A 14,803-nucleotide genomic window follows, 5' to 3' on the forward strand; every position below is an offset into this window, starting at 1 on the left:
GTTGGCTCAGTACTGGGGTTTGTATGGTTTAACTTGTATGTCAATGACATAAAGGTTAAACAAATCCTCAATGGATTGCAGGGGAATATTCAATTGTTTGCAGATGATGTGAAGTTGGGAGGGGTTGTTAGTAATAAGGCAGATGTCGTTGCAGGGATACCACATCTGCAGATTAATGGGGGGGGGGGGTTTCAGTTTAATTCAGTGGAATGGAAAGAATTCAAGGTTGGGATATTTCGATGGGAGGTTGCATACTCTGTAGGGAAGAAAAGTACTGGAGGAAGTGGGGAAGGCAAGGGATCTGAGGGTGACGGTTGATAGAACCCTGAAATTCAGGGAACATATTGTAAAGGTAGTGAAGGTAACCCAGAGGATTGCTGTGCAATACTGAGAAGGATGCCGATCTACAGATATAAAAGAGCTGTCATTCCATTGTATAAAGCCCTGATCAGACCATACCTGGATTATTGTGCTCAAATTTGGTCCCCAGGATCTGAAGGGGGGATAAATGAACCATGGAAAGAATGCATAGTCAGATAACAAAGATGATATGAGGACTATACAATGTTAGTTATGAAGATAGGCTGATCGAATGTGGACTGCAGAGTTTGGTAGATAAAAGAAGGAGAGGTGATATGATTGACTGGGGAGTTTTTTCTTTTGGTGGAACAAGGGGGTCATCCCTAAAATTTATGAAAGCAAGTTGTGATCAAGAGGATAAGGAGGGGGGGGGGGTTCTTTGCATGGAGAGTGGTTGAACCGGGGAATGTATTGCCTGATAAAATGGTGAGAGCATGAATGGTCAATGGGTTTTCAGAGTGGTATGACAGACTTTGTGTTTTTTTGGGAAGGCCTCCCATGATGCGTCTTGTGACTCTATGGAGGTGTAAATCATCATCATAATAATAATAAATCAGATATATAAACAAAAAACATGGTCAGCATGCCCACATGCAGTACAAGGCACATGCAGGAAGGATGAACTGTATGGTTAGAAAAGCCAAAGCTAATTATGAAAGAAAGTTAGCTGATGATACCCAAAGAAATACTACACAGTTCTTTTGCTTGTAAAAAAATGGTAATTTTTAATGGTAATTAAAAAGAACAATGACCTGAAAAATGTTAATGGTATGGAGGTAATAAGAAAATTGAATAGTTGAGTTACTCAGTGATCATTTTACAAGGGTGTACCATATAGCTGGTACTGTATATTGCAATACATGCTGGATGTGACATTGACTAATGGAATAGTAGAGATTGACGAATTGGGGATGCTTAGAATATTGCATATCCTCAATGCAAACATGATCGTGGGATTAGATAGTACAGGTAACCCTCGTATAACGCAGTACTTATACAATGCAGTTTCGATATAAAGTGGTCTAAAAATTGTAGTAACCCTTGTTCAATGCAGTATTTATATAACGCAGTTTCGATAAAAACATGGTCTAAAATTGTAGTAACCCTTCATCTTTTCATATGTTTTTCACCATGTGACTGGAAAATCAAATTTTATCTTCGTCAAATTTGCATCTGTTCATATCGCGCAGGTAGTTGTTATAAGTAGCGAATTTATATTAGGGTAAATACCCTTTAGCATGTACGTCAATCGTTTACCATATAAAGTGTTTATTGTTGAAAATTGTCTTTGTTATCTGCCAGGAAGGCGCATTAAAAAATCATAAGTGTGTTAATCTCAAGCTGAGAGATTAACACACTTTATTTTCTGGTGAGTTACATACATAATTAATATGTAATGCATTTTTTTTGTAAAAAATTTATTTTTATAGTAATGGCCACAAACTGCAACGAAAGGGGAAAAAACTAACATTGAAAAGAAAATTCATTTCTCTTGAAGAAAAAATTAAAATCATGGATCGGCTGAAAATTCGAGAAAAACCACGAGTTGTTGCAAGGACTTTGAACGAATCAACAATTCGAACAATCAAACAAAATAAACATAAAATCCAAGAAAGTGTTTATTGCTGGGTCAACGATAAGTGCAAAGCGCATTGCTCGTGTATGCGATATTCTAATAGAAAAAAATGGAGAAATCCCTAATGATTTGGATAGAAGACTGCACTTAAAAGAAAATTCCTCTGGATGGAAATCTTATTAAACAAAAAGCTCTCGAAGTTTATAACCATTTATAGTGCAGACCAGGTTTTCAATGTGGATGAATCTGGGTCATATTGGAAAAAAAATACAAAAACGCACCTATATTTCGAAAAATGAAAGATCAGCGCCTGGATTCAAAGTTTTCAAAGATAGAATTATTCTACTGTTTTGTAGAAATGCACAAGGTGATTACATGACAAATGTAATCACCTTGTTAATAAACCAATCAGTTAATAAACCAATGTCTATTAACCGATCCTCATATCCTTGTGCTATGAAAGATTAAAATATGCACTTTATTTTATTTTGCCTAAAACATTTATGTAGGAAGTTTTTTCCTTGGGTATAATATATGTTAAAGATGCCAAGCTATTTTAAACCTGGTTTTACTCCATTTCCCAAGTAAGCAAACAGACAAATAAGTCAAGTTTGCACCTGCACGTAATGCAAGTCTAAGTGACCCATAAAGTAGTACAAGTCTAGGCAACTCGTGGTGATGAGACCTCAATAAAGGTCGAAACCGGTCTGGATAGTGCCCCTCCCTTGACTTTAATGCATAGCATCATACATCTCCTAAAGGAGATGGGCTTTGCATTAAGGGTAAATATTAAGAATAGTGATCAGAGCTTATTCCACCTTTACTACGAGTTGCCTAGACTTGTACTACTTTACGGGTCACTTAGACTTGTACTACTTTACGGGTCACTTAGACTTGCATTACGTGCAGGTGCAAACTTGACTTATTTGTCTGTTTGCTTACTTGGGAAATGGAGTAAAACCAGGTTTAAAAAATAGCTTAGCATCTTTAAAACATTTATGCATTATGTGCAATGAAGTTTACGTATAATTTGCAATTTTTATAATTTTATACTATGCATTTGTTTCATAGTTTTTATGTTTTCTTAACTTACATGAGTTACTTGAATTAAATAAATATATTTTTTTGTTGGATATGTCATTGTTTATATAATTTAAAAAAAAAAAAAACGATTTCGGAACATAACCCTACTTTTTCTATGTGATCTGAGTCTCGCATAACGCGATTTATATAACGAGCCATTTCTGTGGCACCTAACATCCGCGTTATATGAGGGTTACCTGCATAATGTGCTGTGTACTGTAATACATAGCTGATATTCTTGTAAGAATGCGCAAGAGAATTATCAGCTTCTCTAACCAGCCTGCTTAATTTAAGACTCAATACCAGGAAAGTGCCAATGGAGTGGACACATGACAAAACAGTCAATTACATAAAGGAGGTTCACAAACAGAAGTAGCAAATTACAGGTCAATCAGTATCTCAGGAGTGAAAGTTAAGGTATTGGAGAAATTAGTAAAACCCAGAATTCAGTACTGGGTGTATGTGAATAGGATATGTTATAACAGGTAACATGGTTTGTGATGGGTAGGTCATGCCTTAGTCATTTGCTTACTTTTTATAATAAAGTGACAGTGGAGCTGGATAAAGGAAATGGCTAACTCAATGATACTGCTGGATTTTGTAAAAGCATTTGATAAGATTCCATACATAATTCCGTAGCATAAATTGAAGCAAGTTGGGCTTGATATGAATCATGTGGTTTAATTAAAGGGTGGCTGATGGACAGATATCAAAGATTGGTTTATGAAGAAGATGAATCCAGCAAAAGGTAGGTGACTAGATATGTATCTCAGGGCATAGTACTTGGTGTTCTCTGCTGTTTAATGTGTATATCAATGATACAGGATATATCTGACAGAAAATATTCAGTTGTTTGCTGATGCAAAATTGGGAAGAGCGATAATAAATGAAGGTGATGTAGAGATCCTGCAGGATGACTTAAACAGACGAGCAGTATGGGCAAAGGAAATGGCTGCCAGTTTAATGAGACCAAGTGTAAATGATGCACTTTGGGAAGAAGAGATTACAAGTTGCATATCATACTGATGAAAACGAACTGTAGGAAACTGATGAGCCCAGACTCTTGGATGTAATTGTGGACAGGGAGTAGAAGTTAGGAGACATAATGCAAAGGTAGCCAAAACAACAAAACATCAGATTAGGTTATTGTTGAAGAACACACTAACAAGCAGAGATAGGGAGCTTATTATTTCCCTGTATAAGACTTTAATAAGGCCACATTTGGATTACTACTGCATGCAGATCTGTCCACCTGGATTCCATGGGAATGAAGAAGTGATGGAGAGGATCCAGAGGCAAGTGACAAAGATTGTGGCAGCTCCCTATGAGAATAGAATGTAGGTCTGTAGGCTCCATAAACTAGCTGATAGACGAAAAAGAGGAGACATGATAGATGCATATACAGTAAGTTATTAATGGGGTTTTATTGAAGAATTTTTTCCAGTACATGGCAGGAAGGGAGAGCAAATGAGAGGTCACCACCTGTGGAAATTGTGCAAGTGTGGTTAGCAAGTTGGAGGATGGTAAATGGGTGGAATGGGTTGCCAGAGATAGCTGCAAGTGTTTCATCAGTGAATGAGTATAAGGAGAGATATGATTAGTATTGGAAGAATAATGGTTTCCTGTGATAAGTCTTCTTACTCCATGCAGACACTTATATAATAATAATAATAATAATAATAAAAGTTACTTTGAAGGAACGGATTCCAAATCATATGATTATTAAATTGTTCAAAATTCTAGGCATAATTAATGATATCTTTAAACAAAATTTAATACAAAGAAATAAGAGATTAAGAACATTCTGACTGTTAGCTAAATCCATCATATTATAGGAGTGTCTGTAACTCAGTTAGTATAAATGAGCCCTTTGAATGGAAAGATTGTAGTTCAAATCTCATCTATGATGAGAGGAACCTTTATTGAGGTTCCTGGAGGGTTTTTCCCTCCAAGAAACTTGGTTTTTTATCCCTCAAAACAGGTAAACCAGCTCCATGAACACATATCTACAGGCATAGGACATTAACTGAAAGTTGAAAGAGAATACAGCCTCACTATCTTATCTTTCTACTGCACAATATGGATCTCAGGCAGAGATCCATAATAGTCAACCTCGTGGTTGGAGATGACACTTGACAGGACATCATATTATATGTAAATGAATCATGGATGATTGAAAAAATACACGAAAGATTAAAGATTACATCAGCAGAAATGAAATTTTTGGGAAGAACAGCATAATACACTACACTCAATGAAAAACAGAAACATGGAAATGGACAGCCCAAATTATCACTTAGCCAAAAAATTAGTGGCCACACTCAAGGAATTGGTAGGTCAGTCCCCATCCTACATAAAAGATACACAATTAAAAACATTACACTCAATGACCAAGATTTATTAGTCGGCTTTGACATAACTTCCCTTTTCACCAATGTCCCGATCAATGATACTATCTTGCTCCTACAAAACATATTTCCACACGACATCCCGGCCCTCTTTGCCCATGTACTCCGCTCTGCATATTTTGTGGCAAAACAATTTTTACCTTCAAAAAGAGGGTACAGCCATGAGCTCACCACTTTCCTCCCCAATTGCTAACATTTATATGGAAGACTTTGAGCAATGGGCTCTAGAGTCAGCGTGCCTAAAGCACAAAATTTGGCTCAGATACGTCAACGATATTTTTGTCATTTGGCCCCATGGCTGCAAAGCACTAAATACATTCCTTAGCCACCTGAACAAACAATACAAACATATCCAATTCACCATTGAAATAGAAAAAAGCAACTCTCTTCAGTTCCTAAACACACTCGTCATGCATCTTCCCTCAGGCTGTCTCTCTCCTTCTCAGTCTACCACAAACCTACACACACAGACCAGTACATACACAAAAATTCTTATCACCACCCAACACAAAAACTAGGTGTTATAAGCACCCTTAAACACAGAGCTCAAACTATTTGTTCAAATGAACAAGCTCTAAACCAGGAATACAAGATAATAAACCATACATTTATAAAAAATGGATACAGTAAAAAACTATTCACAAGATCCTCCAGAGAGATACTAGTAAAAACAAAAAAGATTTCAAGAATGCTATTGCCATACCTTATGTTAGAGGCATTTCCAAAAAAATAGACAGAACACTACACAAATCTTCTTCTACTACGCGTTATTTCCGCTTCCCATGCAGGGTCCGCATTACTTTAGATGCGACTTCTTGTTAGTACTACTCCCAACCGACCCGTCGCCTGGTCTGCCGCTGGGGGGGATATATTTTTTTTGACTGTAGAGGCGTATGTTCATGGGGCCGGTTTGCCTGTTTGCGGGATGAAAAACGCCAGATAAACTGGCGGAAAAAACCCTACTGACCGCGCCCAAGACCGGCTAACTTGGCTATGCCTGAGGAAGATCCTCAAATTCCTCACGTCTACAACGGGAATCGAACCTGGGACACTCCTTCCCCAGGCATACAGGTTGCGAACAGAACACTACACAAATACAACCCCAAAATCACCTTTAAACCCTCTACAAAATTAAGACACCTACTCAGTTCCTCCAAAGATTCTCTTCCACACCTAGCACACCCAGGGGTATACAAAATACAATGTACATGTAACCTACCGTACATAGCGGAAATAGGGCGAACCATCTAATATTAGGAAGGACGAACGCAAACAACACATTAAATACCTCTATTTTGGAAAAACCGGCCTTTCTGACCATGCACTCCAAACATACCTCAGAATTGATTGGAAAAATACCAAATCCCTACACCACACCAAAACCTGGTTCAAGAGGAAATTTAAAGAAGCATGTGAAATGCTCAAACATAACCCAAATCTGAACAAAAATGATGGCCTAACCATTCCAGGAATGTGGAGGACCCATTTGCAACCTTTATAACAACCAGAACAAGCCGAAGAAAAATCCCACTACAAGAAGACTTAGTGAAGTGTTTTTTTTTTTTTTCCCCTTAACATTCAATAGCAACTTAAACTATACAGTTCCTGAAGAAAATCATAGTATAACAATCTGAACTGTACAAATCCAAAAGAATCATAGTACATGAGGACTTTAGCAGAGTTTATTGTAGTTTTTTATTTATTTTATTAGATTAGTGATCAGAGCTTATTCTACTTTTACCAAGAGTTGCCTTGGTCTTGCACTACTTTGAGGGTCAGCTAGACTTCCAATACGTGCAGGCACAAACTTGACTTGTTTGTCTGTTTGCTTACTTGGGAAATGGAATAAAACCAGGTTTAAAATAGCTTGGTATTTTTAACATATATATATATATATATATATATTTTTTTTTTTAATTTATTATTTTTTTATTTTATTTAATTATCACTAGTGGTCAGGCTAGAAAAACATTAATTAACAGTGTACATTTAATTTACCTGTATAGAGTGCAAGAGCATGTAGCTTGGTGGCCTGTACACATGTATCCTTTTGACGATGACCTCAATACAGGGGTCGAACGACAAGTGATATTTTATTAATAATTATTGAAATAATCATTTCAACATATGTGTTTTGTGTCCCTAAATTCATAAATATGAATGCTGATCACCATGTAACCTTAAAAGAAAGAAACATGAAAATTTTACAAGAACTTCAGCAAGATGCAGAGGACATAGTGGAATTGTTCAATGAAAACTTTATTGGAGTATTTCATCCTAGAGATGTCAGTTTTAATGCTAGAGGGATAGGGCTGGTTCGAGGTTTAGAGGTACAGGAGAAGAGTGTGTTTCAGATACTGAGTACTCTGGATGTCATTAAAGCTTTGGGACTGGATGGTATTTCACCACGAGTTTTGAGAGAATGTGCTAGGGAACTGACAGTGCCTTTAACCTGGCTTTTCAATGAAAGTCTGGCTTCGGCAAAGGTGCCCAGGGAATGGAAGGAAGGTAAGATAGTGCCATTGCATAAGAGCGGTAGCAGACTGGAAGTGTTAAATTATAGACCAGTTTGTGTGTCATCAGTGGTTGTTAAGATCTTGGAGAAAGTAGTGAGGGACCGTATACAGCATTGGGCAGATGAGGGTAATGTTATCTGTGAGAGTCAACATGGATTTGTGAAAGGGCACTCTTGTTTTAGCAATATGCTAGCCTTTTATAATAAAGTTACAAGAACATTAGATGAGGGAAAGGCATATACTGCAATTTTCTTAGACTTAGCGAAGGCATTTGACAGGGTGCCACATGATAAGCTGATATTTAAGTTGCAGCACATGGGTCTGGATGTCAGATTGGTCAACTGGATTCAGGATTGGCTGTCTGATAGGTATCAGAGTTGTGTATGGTGGAGCAATTTCAAGGAGGCAGAGGGTTATAATTGGGGTCCCACAGGGCTCAGTACTAGGACCTATATTGTTTAACCTTTATATCAATGACATTACCAGTGGACTGCAAGGGGATATTCAGTTGTTTGCGGATGATGCGAAGCTGGGAAGGAATATTAGTAATAGTGCAGATGTGGTAGCCCTGCAAGAGGATTTGAATAAGCTAGATAGATGGGCAAATGAATTATGGTTTCGGTTTAATGCAGCAAAATGTAAGGTCTTGAGTTTTGAGAAACATCGATGGGATGCTACATACTCTATGGAGGAGTTATACTGGAGGAAGTAGGGAAGACAAGAGAACTCGGGTTGATGATTGATAGAAACCTGAAGTTTAGGGGACATTGCAAAGGTGGTGAAGGTAACACAGAGGATTGCTGCAATTATGAGAAGGACACTGACCTGCAGAGATAAGAGGGTTATCATTTCGTTGTATAAGTATTTGATCAGACCACACTTGGACTATTGTTCTCAGATTTGGTCCCCAGGATTTGAAGGGGATAAATTAACTGTGGAAAGGATACAAAGACAGATGACAAAGATGGTTTCAGGACTGTACAAGGATAGTTATGAGGATCGGCTGAGGGAATGTGGACTGCAGAGTTTGGTGGATAGAAGGAGAGGTGATATGATTGAGACTTTTAAACTTTTGAGAGGTGGTTACAGGGTTGACACAGGGGAGTTCTTTCGCTTGGTTGAACAGCGGGAAGGAGTGATGACAAGAGGCCATCCCTGGAAGTTACGAAAGGAAACTGTGAGCAAGAGGGGGAGGAGTGGTTTATTTGCGTGGAGGGTGGTTGAACCGTGGAATGCATTGCCTGATGGAACGGTGAGAGCGAGAACAGTCAATGAGTTTAAGGAGTGGTATGATAGACTTTGTGTTTCTTAAGGGGGACCTCCCCTCGATGACAGATTTTATGTTCTTAGGAAGGACCTCCCACGAGAGGCTTTTGACTCCATGGAGGCCTGAATAATAATAATAATAATTAACTTTAACAACAATAGATAATTATAGAAAAAAACAGAGGTAATATATGAATAGAATATCACTGATTAGCCTATTGAAAACAATACTAACACTTAAACCAAAAGGAAAAAAAAGAAAAAGAAACTGAGAAAGAAGACCCTTAAAAAGATAGTATAAGTATGCCATAGGCAAGTAAGCTTAACGCCATGAAAGTATGATGAAGAAGAAAAAGAAGATGAATTATTCAAAGAGTGGAGAGAGAAATAGGTCTCTAATGATAATTTCTAAGAGCTAAAATGACTTGCCTTTCCATAATCTTCTGAAATAAGCTGTCCTTCTATTTCAGATAACCAAATTTCAATATCTTCGATGCCTCGATTAAACTGTTGCTGTGCAGATGCCTCTGCTAATTTTGCTCCTTTCTTTTCAGTGGCATCTACTAACATTTGCCATAGATCTATGATTTCCATCATTCGATGGCTATAAACAAATTGCAAAAATATTATTTAAGAAATATTTTTTGGACTAAAAATATATATATATTTTATATATATATATATATATATATATATATATATATATATATAAAAGTATGTTTTGTTGAAATAAACCATAAATAACAACTGAAAAAGATACATCATTAGAATTTTTATTTATATAAAATTTTCTCCCAAGTATCATAGGTATCTCTAGTATGAATTCAAAAATTTACAAAGACATATGCAACATACTTGAAGAACAATAATAAAAATTGTGTTTGGTCACACAAGAATAAAGTAGAGTAGTGTGGTATAAAGTGCTTAGGTCTTAATGAAGTTTTTCATATATATTTAAAAAAAGAAATAAATAAAAAAGCTGAGATATGTGAATAACAATTTCCAATAAGGAGAATAACCTAAGCCCTTAAGATCTACTCTGATTAGGATGATGTAGTAAGGTTTAACAGCTATTCAGATACACCTCCTCCAGAACAAAATGGCTACATTTGCTCTTTCTATCCTGCAAAATACACTATACCCTTCTATTTATATTCCAGTCAGTATATCATCATCATCATTAACCCTCCTACCGGCCAAGATGAATGAAATAGCAAGACTATCACAGGCTTTTTCATGGATCAAAACTTTATCGCCATTCTATCTTTTATCAAGTATTTACCCTTCTCCGCTGTTAATCCTTAAAGGCGATTTGAGAGCCATTAGCAGATTAACTGTGGTCGAGCGACTTTTGTGTCACTTGTCTTTACATGTACTCTGTTACTTTGAATTTTCTTCACTGTACTAGGATATTTGATTGTTTTTTTTTTGTTTTTTTTTTTCTGAACAATTTATTTATTGTGTCTCTTTCCAAAAATAGAAAGTTTATTTTTCACTTGGTTAGAATATAATTTTATATTCTAACCAAGTGAAAAATAATCTTTCAACATCTTTCTCTAAATCCAGAGTAATTTATTAAAAAGGTGGCACACCATTTGGCAACTCCTATAGGTAGATATGACCTTGCTAATGCTTCTGGCTGGTATCTCCACTTGTCTCCACTTGGGCCTGGCTCTCACTGAAGAGACCTCAATAAAGGTCGAAACTAGTCTGGGTAGTGGCCCTTCCCTTAATGCATAACATTAGACATATCCGCAAGGAGATGTGTTTTGCATTATGGGAGATACTGAGATAGGAGTTCTAGTAGCTTGCTCCACCTTTGCAAGGAGTCGCCCTGGTGTTGCACCACCTTACCCCAGTCCTGAAGATACTTTCAGGCGCAAACTTTGTTTGCTCACACTTGGATAAAGGATTAAACTAAATTTATTATATCCAAAAATAGAAGTTTCACATCTGCCAAAATAAATAATCAATCCTGAAATGACCACAGATCAGCCTTTGCAATGAATATACTTTAGTAATAGTTAATTTCCTCCACTTTACTGACAATATAGATTCTTTTTCGCGAATTTTCAAATGTTTGTTTATGTTTAAAATATTTTGTCAAATATTTATATTTTTAAATAACATTTAGTGTAATAAATATGACATTTTGCTTTCTTTCTTTGCAAAATACCTTTATATTGAGGCACTAAATTGCCTCAAGCAAGAATGTCTTGTTTCGTTTTCTGTTGTTCAGATATCCTAACACAGTAAAACTGACATTTCTTTTACAGGCTGATGAAGTATTTATGCCAAAAATGATTTCTTTATTTATAGTGATCAGTTTCACTTTTATTATCGAAAAATTCTAAAGTATTTGATAATTATCTTGAAAAAAATTACTGCTATTGCTGTTGCTGCTCTTGCTTGCCATCTCACAAATGAATTGTATATTGTACTTTCTAATATTCCTTTCTGCACAGTAACAAGTTGTAGACTAACGGAGATTACTAACCCACCCCACTGAGAACCAGATCAAAAGAACATGCCCAGAAGGCAGCACACTAAAGTACCTCGTGCAATAACTGAATATTTTACAGGCAGAAATTCCTTGTTCTGTTTTTCCATCTTTCTGATTGATTAGCAGACATTCGAAGCATATTCTGGTATTGCATTTGTAGGATGACAATGTTTTTATATATATTAATTTACCCTATTAGCCAACGTCACATAACTTCCTGATTTATAATAATAGGGAAATAATATGTATATTTTCTTATTTATAATTTGCAAATTTATAATAATCAAAACTTAGTTTCTGTGTCGAAAAAATTAAACGTTATATTTTTCCATAACAATTATTATGGAAAAATCACGAATAAAATAAAAACTGTACCTATGTTTCATAACAGCTTTCGGGTGTCTGGTAATGTTGCAACGGGAGGGGGGGGGGGGTGCTATCAAAGTCAAAATAAAGTTCATTTGTATTGTGAAAGGAAATGAAATTTCACATTTGATGCATTTGATATACATATTTTGAATGATAAAAATAAGCAAATGTATCACTTACTTTAAAAATTGGAGAATAAAATATCTGAATTATGCAGTAAATATCTATAACTGTTAATTTCATTTTGTAATGACCAATTATACAGGGAAACCAAGAAAATTAAAGTACAAAGAACAGTAGATTACTATATAATATAAAGAAAAAATTTAGTGATATGATTAAAGAATTTCATGTTATTCTCTATAAAGCAAAGTTGCTTCAGCGTGTCCTAAAGGAAATCTGTGAAGTATTATTCGATTTCGATGGTTTGGTACAAAAATAAAAATAATATAATCTGGAACGTCGGCAGCCAGTTTTCTTTTCTTTTTTTAAAAGAATATTTCAAATAATTATCGTGAATTAATTTCTTCGAGAACAAAGAAAAATGTTTTGTCTAGAAAGTGATTAGAAAAAAATTAGCGCAAAAAAATTAAATATGTAATTGGTTCTCCAAGGTAAGGCAATATTTAAGTGAAGAAATTATGCAAGACTTTTATTTTGTCCAGAAATTAAAATTGTATTGTACAATAAAAAAAAAAAAAAAAAATATAAATAATTTCTCTATTTTTAGTCTATCCTATATAACTAAAATCCAGTTACCCAGCATAGAACAAGGATGTGCGTTTCTTGTTATAGGCAACTGAGAGGTAGCTACCAATGTGAGATAATCCGATTAACCGTTCTCTTCAGCATGAGGGTTTATCACACCTTCTAATGGACAGGACGGTCAAATTGCACTTCTTATCCTGGTTCTTTAAACAGGTGGACTGAATCATATCCAGATTTAGTTGGACGTCTATAGACGTCCTGGCTGTTTTGGAGGTGAAACCAAGTTTCACTGATCCCAATAATCTTTGGACTGGCTGAAGCTATCCATACCACTGTTGATACTCATGGGATTTGTATAAAGAAACATCAATGAATTATCGGTATTTAAATTTATACCTATTATTATATCAGGAGAATTATGTACATTTGGATGAAAGAAGCAATGGTTATGAAGCTGTGTGGTGTAAAATATAGGCTGACAGAAAGGCATATTTAGTTAGATGTTGTTATAAGAGGGAAAGTGGATGGTGGTGATGAAGAAATGTATAAACATTCATTTTCCAACCGTGTTATAAATAACTCTTTTAATATCCCGACATTTCGATCTTCATATTAAGATCATCATCATCTGAAGCATATACAAATATACAGGACAAGCTAAGTTACATTACATACAGCAAGCTAGAGAAACAATGAATTGATCACAAGTTATTCTACTGGCATGACCTCTAGTGAAAAAAAAAAAAAGCACTAGTTGTCTACATCACACTAAAACAGGGTATGAATACAAATTTAAGGAAGCCTATGAGATTATTACCAACCACTCCAATCTGAACAATAATGATGGTCTAAAAATCCCAAACATATGGAAGGCATATATTTGACCCACAGAACCTTCCTCTCTAAGAGCAACTATATCCAGGATCCTAAATCAAAAATAACAATTGTAATGCTAAAAATAGGACACCATTGTTATTGAAAGAAAACTATCTGTAAGAAAGAATGTTTATTCATGTTATCATAAATAGAATTTAGCTTGATGTAGTTTATAAATATATTTTTTTTTTCACCAGAGGTCATGCCAGTAGAATAACTTGTGATCAATTCATTGTTCATATGTAATGTTCATATGTATGCTGTATGTAATGTAACTTAGCTTGTCCTGTATATTTGGATATGCTCCACATGATAATCTTAATATGAAGATTGAAACGTCGGGATATTAAACAAGTTATTTATAACACGGTTGCAAAGTCCATAATTTCTAAAATGAATGCTGATCACCGTGTAACACTAAAAGAAAGGATTATGATAATTCATGGAGATTTGACCCACAAGCGATGCAATCAATACGGTAAGCTGAAGATTCATGTTTCTAGTTTGATCAATTGACTGGCTTTTTAAAACAGTGTAGGGACAGCAATATCATTCCGAATTGCATCAAACTAAAGAGAAAATTCACCTCAACAAAGGCACCACATGGAGAAAGTGCTACTCAAGGGAACAGATCCAAGCTACCAGAAAGAACTTAGCCGTTACTCAAAACCAGCTACAAAATGAAAAATTTGAACTTTCAAGCTACTTAAACACAGACATCTGGATGATCCTGGAAAAGATTACGGACAACACAGTGAACCATATCCTTCAAATGAAGAAAGAAAACCTAATTTCCAAATTTCGAAGACTAAAAGATCAACAAAACCAATTGCCATATTCAAATTTCTCCACAGTGAATGAAAACAACCAACCAGAAACAAGAAACAACAGGAGCCACTAATCGCCTACAGGTAACATAGTTAACCAATCCAACCACACTTTAAACAAAGACGAACTCTCAGTACTTAATAAAGGCCTAAATTTTGCTGTAGCACCCAGGTCGATAAACAAATTTGAATTTATTTGTAACATAAAAAAAAGGCTTAAGATTCATCCCAAATAACAACATAGCAGACAAAATAACAAGATAGCAGACAAAATAACAACATAGCAGACAAAATATCTGAATTATGCAGTA

General features: G+C 35.5%; 1 protein-coding gene across 3 annotated transcripts in view; it reads right to left on the reverse strand.

Annotated features, from left to right (window-relative positions):
* Positions 1-14,803, reverse strand: part of LOC150103955 (spectrin alpha chain-like) — an 850,682-nt gene that overhangs the window by 538,862 nt on the left and 297,017 nt on the right. For all 3 annotated transcript variants that reach the window (XM_090397194.1, XM_090397195.1, XM_090397193.1), the window contains exon 17: positions 9,639-9,813. In XM_090397194.1, coding sequence (XP_090253320.1) covers positions 9,639-9,813 — 175 coding nt within the window. The remainder of the gene's footprint in view (positions 1-9,638; positions 9,814-14,803) is intronic.

The sequence above is a fragment of the Typopeltis vanoorti genome, chromosome 8 (assembly GCF_054136105.1).
Source record: "Typopeltis vanoorti isolate ZY-2024b chromosome 8, IOZ_Tvanoo_1.0, whole genome shotgun sequence".
In the NCBI taxonomy this organism is placed as follows: Eukaryota; Metazoa; Arthropoda; class Arachnida; order Uropygi; family Thelyphonidae; genus Typopeltis; species Typopeltis vanoorti.